Source organism: Nicotiana sylvestris, chromosome 10 (assembly GCF_000393655.2).
Source record: "Nicotiana sylvestris chromosome 10, ASM39365v2, whole genome shotgun sequence".
In the NCBI taxonomy this organism is placed as follows: Eukaryota; Viridiplantae; Streptophyta; class Magnoliopsida; order Solanales; family Solanaceae; genus Nicotiana; species Nicotiana sylvestris.
The window spans coordinates 7,776,953-7,789,604 of record NC_091066.1 but is presented as its reverse complement, the minus strand read 5'-3'; the positions used below and the strand labels follow the sequence as shown (position 1 = coordinate 7,789,604).

Sequence of the window (12,652 nt, the reverse complement as noted above, 5' to 3'; positions counted from 1 at the left end):
TGAGTATATGAAAGATGGAATATTTGTCCATCAATCAACATACACCGAAAAGATTTTAAAGCGATTCTATATGGATAAAGCACATCCATTGAGTACCCCGATGGTTGTGAGATCACTTGATATAAAGAAAGATCCATTCCGACCTCATGAAAATGATGAAGAGCTTCTTGGTGCCGAAGTACCATATCTTAGTGCAATTGGGGCATTAATGTATCTTGCCAATAATTCCCGACCAGATATAGCTTTCTCAGTAAGCTTATTGGCAAGATTTAGTACTTCGCCAACACAAAGACACTGGAATGGTATTAAACATATATTCAGATACCTCCAAGGGACCATTGATATGGGTTTATTTTATTCAAATGAATCCAAGCCATCATTGATTGGTTATGCAGATGCAGGATATTTGTCTGATCCACACAAAGGTCGATCTCAGACAGGCTATTTATTTACAAGTGGAGGTACAACCATATCATGGCGTTCGACAAAACAAACTATGGTTGCTACTTCTTCAAATCATGCAGAGATAATAGCCATTCACGAAGCAAGTCGAGAATGCGTTTGGTTAAGATCTATAACTCAACACATTCAGCAAACATGTGGTCTTTCTTCGAAAGAGAATATTCCAACAATATTGTATGAAGACAATGCTGCATGCATAGCTCAATTGAAAGGAGGATATATCAAAGGAGATAGAACAAAACACATTTCACCGAAATTCTTTTTCACTCATGATCTTCAGAAGAATGGTGAAATAGATGTACAACAAGTTCGTTCAAGTGATAATTTGGCTGATCTGTTCACTAAGGCGTTACCAACGTCAATATTTGAAAAGCTGATATATAAGATTGGTATGCGTTGTCTTCGAGACATTAAGTGATTTTTCATCAGGGGGAGTAACTACACACTGCACTCTTTTCTTTAACCAAGGTTTTGTCCCACTGGGTTTTCCTAGTAAGGTTTTTAATGAGGCAGCAAGCAATGCATATTATAAATAACTATGTACATCCCAATATCTTTTTTGTAAGTTTTTAATGAGGCACATTATGGACATCCAAGGGGGAGTGTTATAAATAGTTTGTACATTGGATACTATTTTGGATACTACATTGGATGTTACATTGGATGCTCATGTTGTGAATAACTTAAAGATTAAATTTCCTACTTTATGTCCATCATCTTTACTTTTTATGCCTATAAAAGGCCATGTAATTGCAATGGAAAAATACACCAAAGTGAAAGAAGAAAACACTTCTCCCTTCTTTCTATCTCTTCTTATTTACATTTTACTGCATTACTTTTATTTTATAACAATATACACATTATTGTTCATATTAAGCTAAATAAGTAACATAAAAAATAAGTTGAGTTACCTGCTATAATTTTTAAAAATACAATAATAGTGTTAAAATCTTTTATACCGTCAATATACAAAAGTTAGATCCAAAAAAATCATATTCTAATGAGGGTGGTTGGGATAGCGCCCAGTGCCGTCTCTAGGAGAAAACCACTAATGCAATTGCTTTGGGCCCCTAGAATTGAAGGGGCCCAAACTTTTCAAATTATATAGTATTAAATATTATAAAATTATTAATAAAAAATACTAGATTTTATACATACTTCTTTGTTTGAAATATGATAAAGGTTATTCAAATAAATAACTCGAGTTTTATAATGACCATGCAATATATGAAAATAAACAATTTGATGACAACTTTGATAATTAAAGAACGAAGTCTATTGTAGTATTATAGTTGATTATTTCTTATAAAAAGTAGATTAAGACATTTTGTCACTTCGAAATAGACTTGAACTATTTTAAATGCATGAAATTATACTGACATTTATTTATTGGTATGATATTATTCAATTATGAGAATTTATAAAAATATTATCTTAACCGTCAATATATATTTCTTGTATAAATATTATCTAAGCCTTGGTGAGTTGAATTCAGTGACGAAGTTAGAAATTTACTCAAGGGTGTTCAAACTTAAAAGAAGTGAAAAAAATTCTCCGATAAAGAGTGGTCAATATATGGTATATACCTCTAAAATCTAATATTTTACCTATATACATAATGTAATTTCCGACGAAGACTTCAAAACATATAGCTTTGCCCCCGGTTGAATTACAAAATATTTTCAATGGTGAGAGCTAGCAAATAAATGAGTGAATGATTAAGATACCCAAACGATGGTTAGTATACCATCGTTACAAAAAAGAAAAAGGAAAATAATATATTAAATTTTATTAAATAAATTTAAGGTCTTTCATTATGGTTTGGTTTTAGACCACCAATATCAGTCGTCTTTAGATAACGCCTCACAAAGTGTCTATGAAAGCTACTATTCCTGTCCTTTAATCTTTCTAGCCTTTTTTGATGGGACATATTCTTTTATTACATTAATCAATGTACCACAAAAACAAATCAAGAATTATTATGGTTTTAAGTTTGTATAATATTTAGCAGAAAAACATAGAGTGACGCTTTGAGCATAACATATTAATTAAGAATTAGAACTCCGTACAAGTGATTAATTAAATAATTGAATTATTGGTACTTTTTGTGACGATTCGTCTAAGGAATTAAATCATTTTGGAGGATATATAAAAGGATTTTATGCCATCTGCAGATGATTTGAGCGTCATTGTGGCGCTATCAAAGTATTTTTTAGGTTCCAAAAGCTATCAAAGTATTTGGCTATAGATTTTATCTATATTTTCGCAAATTTCCAAAACTCAAAACCCAAATCCCAAAAAGCTGGTAGCTGGTTTTGGCCCAAATTATCACTATTATATTTTTTTAAAATTACTTGAAACTTTTGTATTTTATAAAAGAGCCCACAATTTATTATTTTATAACAATGCTGCCTCGTCTTCTCGGTAGTGTATCATATAGTTCATTATAAAAATGATAATTTTGTACCAAATATTTATTTATGTTCAGTAATATGGGTTGCGATAATATAATGAATGTTATTGATAAATGTGTTGTTGGGTATTTGTGATAGTTTTTAGAACTTGTGGGTATAAGTCATGTTTCATGTTTTTAAAAAAAAAAGTGAAATATGCTTTGAAAACTTATGTCCAAACACATTTTCATCTTCAAACTAAACTTTACCCCATCAGATTTTTCAAAACAAATTTGGAAATGTATGGCCAAACGCTAGCTAAGTGTGCGACCATCTCATTCGTAATTTTAAGTTGTTAGAGATATTAAACTTTTAATGTAATTATATTATTATGTATCGACATGCTCCCTCATGTGGTGGAACGCGTGGAAATATTGTCTTTTTGTTGCGGTGAACGGACTTTTAATTAACTTAATTATATTATATATCTAACTCTCAAGACACCTCCTCATGTATGTGCTTGATTCTTTTTCATAAATCAAATATACTTGAAAACATTTCTTTTTTAATTGACGCGCTGAGATGTGAATACCATATTTAAGTTTGTAACTTTTTCATTCAAAAGCTTAAGCTATTAGAGAGAACGCACTTTTGACTTAATTATATTATGTCAGAACCGTAGGAAATGATATATCTTTGTATATCTAAAGCATCATTTTCTATGACATCTGAAGTCCACCTGAATGCCTATTCATAGAAGAGAGTGGTTATTGTTCTATATGTCTCATTCCTGACTGATCAGCAGCATCAAGTTGCATGAATAAAAACTAGTAAGGCAATCATATTCTTTTTTTTCGTTTTTGAAAGGAGTCTAGGCGTAACTGGTAAAGTTGCTACCATGTGACCAAGAGGTCACGTGTTCAGGCCGTGGAAATAGCCTCTAGCCGAGATGTAGGGTAAGACTGCGTACAATAAACCCTTGTGGTCTGGTCCTTCTCCGAACCCTGCGCATAGCGGGAACTTAGTACACCAGACTGCCCTTTTTTCCCCAGGAGTATTGACAATACTTCTAGACTCACAGTTTATGAAGTAATGTTCATAATTCTGATTGTTCATTAGTTACTTGGTAATGTTTTAAGCTTTCAAATGTGTATTTCAACTGATTGCAGTTTTTTCTGATCTATATATCAATCTCTTCAGTTGTATAAATTCCCGTGTCAACTATAGCAGTTGCTGAGTAAATAGTTGGAAAATCGGGCTGCAGTTGAGTGATGGCAGAAGAGAATGCTATCGAAACAGGCATCGATAACAGGGAAACGAGAGTCTTAGAATCCTCAGAAGGTTCTAATTTTCCACGAGAATCGGACAAGACTAAAAAGCAGAAAGACGCTGCTGCTGCTACTGCCGAAGAAGTTGCATACTATAAGCTGTTCGCCTTTGCGGACCCCATAGATCATGCATTGATGGTTATCGGTATGATCACAGCTGTTGGTAGTGGAATCTGTTTTCCCCTGATGGCTGTTCTGTTTGGGGAGTTAGTTGATTCCTTTGGAATGACCGTGGATAACGCAAAAATTGTTGGTAAAGTTTCTAAGGTACAAGCTTTGTTATACTTACCTTTTTAAGCTCCACCATAGAGTGTTATTTCATTTTATTGCTTCCTCTTGTGTCATACTTTTTTCAGGTAGCCCTTAAATTCATGTATCTGGCATTCGGTTCAGGTCTTGCTACATTTACGCGTAAGTATTTTTAACTGCCAGAATGATTTACCTGTTTCTATTCGCATGCCATTGTTAAGTGAAATAACTCAGTACTTACATTAGCATCTTTTCAGAGGTGGCTTGCTGGACGGTCACAGGTGAAAGGCAGGCTGCTCGGATTAGATACTTATATCTGAGAACAGTACTAAGACAAGATATTGGATTTTTTGATCAGAAGGCTAACACTGGTGTGATTATCGAAAGCCTGTGTAGTGATACTCTTACTATTCAAGATGCCATCGGCCAAAAGGTATTCTGAAAGACAAAGCTATGTACATCATTACCATTTGATATATCTAGAAGATTTAGCATGAACTCTATTCACATTAAACTGCAGGTTGGCAAATTTATTCAGGTATCAGCTACATTTTCTGGAGGATTTGTAATAGCTTTTATTAAGGGGTGGCGTCTATCGTTAGTCTTGTTATCTTCAGTTCCTCCACTTGTCATCTCTTCTGCTGTCTTGACAATCCTTCTGGCAAAACTAGCATCACGCGCACAGACTCATTATTCAGAAGCTGCAACTGTGGTTGAACAGACGATAAGCTCAATTAAAACTGTATGAAAAGTTGGAAAGAGTCATTTTTCTTATTTACTTTTCAACTGTTTCATAAGTTTTTTTTCACCAAGCGGCTTGATTTTTCGTTCAGGTTGCATCATATACGGGAGAGAGAAGAGCTATTTCTGAATATCAAAATTCTCTAAACAAAGCTTATCATTCTGGTGTACAAGAGGGTTTGGCTTCAGGGCTCGGGTTCGGTGTTTTTATGTTTGTGTTCTATACAAGTTATGCTTTAGCTATATGGTATGGTGCAAAAATGATTTTGGACCACAACTACACTGGAGGAGATGTAATGAATGTCATTATGGCTACACTAACCGGCTCCTTGTAGGTTCCGTTCTGCCTTTTCTTTGTATGTTTTGCTTCTCTCACTTGGAGCTTCTTTATCTAACATCCAAAACTCTTTGCAAACAAATGGCACGTATGGCATACGAAAGCACACAGTTCCACATGTATTGATGACACCGATATACTAAGCCTTAATGTCATTCGTCTTTTTAACTCCTTTGTTCCTTTTTCTTCTCTTAATTGCAGTTCTTTAGGATATGCATCTCCATGCTTGCGCGCATTTGCTGCTGGAAAGGCTGCAGCATTTAAAATGTTTGAGACGATAAACAGAAAGCCAGCTATAGATCCTTATGATATGAATGGCCAGAAGCTTCACGACATTAGTGGTGACATTGAACTTAAGGATATTTATTTCTGTTATCCAGCAAGACCACAGGAGAGCATATTTGACGGTTTTTCTCTGTCGATACCAAAGGGAACGACAACAGCTCTAGTAGGGCGAAGTGGAAGTGGAAAATCGACAGTGATAAGTCTAATAGTGAGGTTCTATGATCCACAGGCTGGTGAAGTTCTGATTGACGGTATAAATATCAAAGAATTTCAGCTTAGGTGGATCAGGGGGAAAATCGGGCTTGTTAGCCAAGAACCTGTGCTGTTTGGTTCAACAATAAAGGATAATATCGCCTATGGGAAGGACGATGCAACTCTTGCAGAAATTAAAGCTGCTGTTCAACTTGCCAATGCTTCCAAGTTCATTGATAATTTACCTCAGGTCAGGCTTTAGACTTTGGTTGTAAACCATACTTCCACCTGCAATTTTACTGATGAAATTTAATATTGTGACATTAAATTTTTCATCTAAGTTATAGATAACTAATATAGAAGTGGAACCTTGGCATAACTGGTAAAGTTGTTGCCGTGTGACCAGGAGGTCACGGGTTCGAGCCGTGGAAACAGTCTCTTGCAGAAATGCAGGGTAAGGCTGTGTATAATAGACCCTTATGGTCCGACCCTTCTCTGGACCCCGCGCATAGCGGAAGCTTAGTATATCGGGCTGCCCCTTTATAGCTAACAAATTTTCTTCTCGCTACTTAGAAAGTTTAGCTTTGTCCATTATTCCTTCAAATTTAGGGACTAGACACCAGAGTGGGCGATCACGGAAGTCAGCTGTCGGGAGGCCAAAAGCAAAGAATTGCTATTGCAAGAGCAATACTGAAGGATCCCAAAATTCTACTTTTGGATGAAGCTACAAGTGCTCTTGATACAGAATCTGAGAGGATTGTTCAAGAGACATTGGACAGTGTCATGATTAACCGAACTACAGTAATTGTTGCGCATCGCTTAAGTACAGTTAAGAATGCAGATACAATAGCTGTAATCCAAGAGGGAAAGATCATTGAAAAAGGTTTGTGTCATATAAACTATCTTTTCCAGTACACCGGATTCAAGATTATTAGCTAGTTAATTTAAATGAATGTAATTATAAAGATGATAGCAAAAAATGTACAACAACAACAACAACCCAGTGAAATCCCACAAGAGGGGTCTGAGGATGGTAGTGTGTACGCAGACCTTACCCTTACCTTGGAAAGGTAGAAAAATTGTTTCTGATAGACCCTCGGCTCAAGAAAATGAAAAGAAACAGTAGAAACAAGCAATATCAACATAGAGGGCCAGAAAGATAATAGTAACAACGAAAGAAAACAGTAGAAACGAGCTGTAACAACAACAGAATACTAAGAAACTGAGGCGAAAGATAATAGGAAAGCAACATGAACTACTAGAGATCCAAGACAAGAAAAACTACCAGACTAACCCTAAAACCAACGGTACGGAACAGAAATGATAGCAAAAAATGTATGATTATATTTCTTATCCTTTTCAAACTTTCAGGTTCCCACATGGAACTGCTGCAAAATAGGGAAGGAGCATATGTTCAGCTTATACAGTTGCAAGAGCTTAACAAATGTTCAGGAGAACAAGATTCAAATGAACTGGACAAGGAAGAGATAATCTTAACTCCTGAAAACAAATCAAATAAGCAGAATATCCTAACAAGATCAGTAAGTAGAGGCTCGTTCAGGATCGAGAATAGCAGCCATCATTCGTCGTCCATTTCAGTTAGTGCAGCAGAGAAAGAAGTTAGTGAATGTCATGATCTTAATTCAACAACAGCTGTATTAAGGAAGGATAAAGACAACACACTTTGTCGCTTAGCCTTTTTGAACAAACCAGAGATTCCAGAATTATTACTTGGTTGTATAGCTGCAGTGGTTAATGCTATAATATTACCTATTTTTGGGGTACTTCTTTCTAATGTTATCAAGACTTTCTATGAACCAGCTCATGAACTCAGAAAACATTCAAGATTTTGGTCATTGATATTTGTTGGCCTAGGATTGGCTACTTTATTGGCAGCACCCTTGAGGACATTCTTTTTTGCTGTAGCCGGATGTAAGTTAATTAAGCGGATTCGCCTAATGTGCTTCGAGAAAGTAGTTTACATGGAGATAAGTTGGTTCGACAGAAAGGAGAACTCAATTGGTGCAATTAGCACCCGACTATCTACAGATGCCGCATCTGTGCGAGGTATGGTTGGAGAGTCACTTGCTTTGGTTGTGCAGAATACGTCGACAGCTATAGCTGGTTTAGTTATTGGACTTGAAGCAAGCTGGCAATTGGCACTCATAATGATAGTTATGTTGCCTCTAATTGGATTAAATGGATATCTTCACATGAAATATGTCAGTGGTTTCGCCGCTGATGCTAAGGTTAGCTCCAAACTTCCGTACTAACGAAAAGTTGCAAGATGAGTTTTCTTAATGCAATTGAAATTTTTCTGCAGAAATTATACGAGGATGCAAGTCAAGTTGCCAGTGAAGCAGTTGGAAGTATAAGAACAGTAGCTTCTTTCTCTGCTGAAGAGAAAGTGGTGCAACTATACAAAAGAAAATGTGAAGAACCAGTTAGAGCTGGAATAAAAGAAGGGTTATTGAGTGGTGCAGGCTTTGGTTTTTCAATGCTCTGCTTGTATTCTGTCTATGCTGCCAGTTTTTATGCTGGTGCTCGATTGATTGAGTCCGGTAAGGTCACATTTGCTGAGGTTTTTCGGGTAAGTCTTGTGAGCTAAAGATAAGATTTTGTATCAAGTTTCTTCTCTTTGTTGTTTTAATTTTCCTAGTTCTGAATTTCAGGTTTTCTATGGTCTTAGCTTGACAGCTACCGCGATTTCTCAATCAGGTGGCCTTGCTCCTGATTCCACCAAAGCCAAAAGTGGTGCATCTTCTATCTTTGCACTTCTTGACAGGCAATCCAAGATAGACTCAAGTGATAACTCAGGAATGACATTAGAAAATGTGAAGGGAAATATTGAGTTTCGACATGTCAGTTTCAATTATCCAAGTAGACCTGAGGCTCAAGTTCTAAAAGATCTATGCCTAATCATTAGCTCTGGTGAGGTAAATTCTAATGCATTATTCCAACTTTTTTTTGCGGTCTTATGACACGATTTGTCAATGATTCTGATGTAAAAAATGTATTTCTTTATGCTAGACGGTTGCGCTAGTAGGAGAAAGTGGGAGCGGAAAATCAACAGTTATTTCTTTGTTGCAAAGATTTTATGATCCTCATTCAGGCCTAATCACATTAGATGGCATAGAAATTCAAAATCTGAAAGTGAAATGGTTGAGACAGCAAATGGGACTGGTAAGTCAGGAGCCTATATTGTTCAATGACACAATCAGAGCAAATATAGCATATGGAAAAGAAAGTGATGCCACAGAAGCAGAAATATTAGCTGCTGCTGAGTTAGCCAATGCTCACAACTTCATCAGTGGCTTACAACAGGTAACATTTTGTGGAATGAAATTGTAGCTGTTACAAGGGGAGCCTTGACGTAACTGGTGAAGTTGCTGCCATGTGACCAGGAGGTCATGGGTTCGAGCCGTGGAAACAGCCTCTTGCAGAAATGCAAGGTAAAGGCTGCGTATAATAGACCTTCGTGGTCCGACCCGGCGACCCTTCTCCGGACCCTACGCATAGTAGGAGCTTAGTGCACCGTGCTGCCTTTTTTATTGATCAGATTCACTAAAATAGGTTCTTGGTCACCTTTCTTGTGTGTAAGTTCACATACACACTAAGGGATGTTATCCGGCATTGCTTCGAATTTTTTGTGTGTGCTTGTAATAACACTTTTTTCAAAAAATAATATGTATATATACAATAGACCGAATATCTATCTTGGACATGATGTAGACTTTAAACCATCATAGTTCTAGACCAAACCTACTTACAAGATGAATTATGACAATAGGCCGATACTGCTTCTGCAAGCATACGGCATTGCATTATGTCCTATGTTACATGGATTCATTACGTGTACAAATCAAATATGAATGCATGGAGTCTTTTTAACTTTGGGTGTATCTCGAAAAATTTACATGAATATCTAAAGTCATAGCCGTTCAACACGCGTATGTCAAGACATATATATAAAGAATCATCTAAGATAGACTTAATCTATGTCCTTTGCCATTTCATTCTCAACTTCTTGCCTCATAGACTATATGCAATTTGCTTCCTTTTCACCTTAATGTGCAGGGCTATGACACACTAGTTGGTGAAAGAGGAATACAACTATCTGGTGGACAGAAGCAAAGAGTTGCAATTGCAAGAGCAATAGTGAAGTGTCCAAAGATACTACTACTAGATGAGGCCACAAGTGCACTTGACTCTGAGTCTGAGAAAGTAGTTCAAGATGCACTTGATAGAGTAAGGGAAGGCAGAACTACAGTTGTGGTGGCTCATAGGCTATCCACAATTAAAGGAGCGGATGTTATTGCAGTAATCAAAGATGGAGTCATTGTTGAAAAAGGAAATCATGAAACTTTGATTAATAGAGAAGATGGTATTTATGCTTCTCTAATATCAAAGTCTACTAGCACTATGAAGTAGTACATGTTTTTTATATAATAATAGTGTCACGGGTTCAAGCTGTGGAAACAGCATCTTACAGAAATGTAGGATAAGGCTGCGTACAATAGACCCTTGTGGTCCGGCCTTCCCCGGACCCCCCACATAGCGGGAGCTTAGTGCACCAGCCTGCTTTTTTTAGTGTCTAGTCCTTTCTTGAGCCGATGATCTATCGTAAACAAGCTCTTTATCTTCACAAGGTAGGTATAAGATCTGCGTATATACCACTATCCCTAGACCCCACTTGCAGAATTTCGCTGGTTCTATTGTTAAATGGTATTCAGTCTAGTTTATGCATCTATCGATTGTTTCATCGGGCACCTGCTATTTCTAACGAAGCAGTACATATTAAGGTACAAGGAAATGTAATGTTGGCAAGGGAACTACAATTTCTTAATCTCTTTCATTTTCTCTTTTGTTGAGCATATTGTGCAATTATTAATGGAGTATTCCATATTCTTTCTTACTCATGGAGGAATGAAGCATCAATACTTCTCTCTTTTCTTTCATAATAGCTTTTGGGATTGCTTGGACATTTGACTAGTAGGAGAATGAAAGATGGAAGACATGGCTACAACCTTATACTTAAAATGATACTCCTCTCAATTTATGTGACATAGTTTGACTTGACACGGAGTTTAAGAGGAAGAAAAAAAGAAAATTTTTAAAATTTGTGGTCTCAAAAACTTAAAAGATAAAAGTTGGTAGAACCATAATATTTGTGTGGCTATAACAAGCTTTTCATTAAGAGTAAAATGGATAAATTAAATTATTTTTTTAAAATATAAAAATGTGTCGTTCTTTTTAGATAAAAGTAATAAGGAAAGTGCGGCAAATAGATTGAAACGAAAGAAGTATGTATTTAAGTTATATAATAACAGTGTCAATTCATTTTTGACATTGTAAATTCTTAAAATTATAGGCATATAGTAGGTTATCATTCTATCTTTTCATGTCACCAGATCAGACTCTATATCAAGAATTACTTGTTATTGTAAGCTAATGTAACCTGATAGTGTCAAGAATCTAAATATTGTTAGTGCACAAAACCTAAATTCAAATAAAATTACAACTGTCAGAGTCTACTTTCAATCCATCCTGTCAGTCGTTATTTTTTCTTCTATGGTGATACTTATTTTCTATGTTTCTCGGACTAGCTCTGAAAATAACTTTAACCTCACTCTAATTATAGTTTTTGATTTGATAGTAAAAGTAATGTTTAATTTTATTAAAATAGATAAGGAAAGTAATTAAAGAAAAATAGAAATAATTTTATATTGTTTCATAAGTGATTACTTAAAGGACTAATCCTTTTCAAATTTGGAGAATTCTTAAGTCGTCCAAGCAAAGATTTCGTAAAAAGGGGTACTAACCAAAGCCTGGCCTATGAGATATCGATCACTTTTCAAAGTCGACAAAGCATATATAAAAGCGTATATTATATTTTTTTAATTTTTAAATGGCAGTTTCAAATCAAAAAAATGCGTTCGTAAAGAAATATGGAAAAGAAAGGAATATTCGATAGCATTAAAGGCTTTTTCCGTAGCAAAATCTCTTTCTAAAAGTTTTTTTTGTACCCCAAACAAATATAAATAAGTAATAAAAATGTTAGAATAATTTGAATCAACTTGAAAAAATTATTCAATTATTATCTAATTGAATAATTTAACAATTTCCTTTTCATATTAGAAAAAACAAAAACAAAAGGGAACTTAATAAGTTAATATGGTTATTGTTTGATTTTTCAATCCTCTATTAAAGCTCGACATAAAAGTACATTTTAATCACTCAAAATAGAAAAATACAATATTTTTATTGCCTTTTAATTACCTTTTTTTATTTATAATTTTAATCACATTTATCTTTCAATGTCTGAATCATATTTATCTCTACATCTCACTATTATATTAAAATTTTCTAAATAAATTACAGTTAACCTTTTGTTCCCACTTTACGATTTCTTGTTATTAATATCACAACCAAAGAAGCAAGAAAAAAAAAGTAAAAACAGCAATTGCCACGTAATCAGCAAGCATTCCACGTGGCGTACACAAGGCAAAATCCTAGCCGTCGATTTTAATAAATACAATCCAACGGTCGTAAACATAAGAAAAAGCATGGCGGGAAGAAGGAAAAACGTGGGTAACCGAAAATGGTAGCAAGCTCACCTGCGCAAAGCACAAATCCACTGCCACGTAATATTCAACCAACCAATA

General features: G+C 35.3%; 1 protein-coding gene across 4 annotated transcripts; it reads left to right on the top strand.

Annotated features, from left to right (window-relative positions):
- The first annotated feature begins 3,597 nt into the window (after positions 1-3,597).
- LOC104247446 (ABC transporter B family member 4-like) lies at positions 3,598-10,666 on the top strand. Of its 4 annotated transcripts, none has more exons than XM_009803468.2 (13): positions 3,598-3,685; positions 4,056-4,450; positions 4,540-4,594; positions 4,690-4,865; positions 4,953-5,174; positions 5,266-5,504; positions 5,712-6,237; positions 6,597-6,870; positions 7,359-8,236; positions 8,311-8,577; positions 8,660-8,923; positions 9,018-9,311; positions 10,065-10,666. In XM_009803468.2, exons 2-13 carry the CDS (start codon positions 4,127-4,129, stop codon positions 10,416-10,418), a joined length of 3,873 nt encoding a protein of 1,290 aa, XP_009801770.1. In that variant the 5' UTR covers positions 3,598-3,685; positions 4,056-4,126; the 3' UTR covers positions 10,419-10,666. The 4 variants fall into 4 exon arrangements, with proteins under 4 accessions (XP_009801770.1, XP_070016908.1, XP_009801769.1 ...); XM_070160807.1 differs by lacking the exon at positions 3,598-3,685 and adding an exon at positions 3,698-3,811; XM_009803467.2 differs by lacking the exon at positions 3,598-3,685 and adding an exon at positions 3,698-3,944.
- Positions 10,667-12,652: the final 1,986 nt, after the last annotated feature.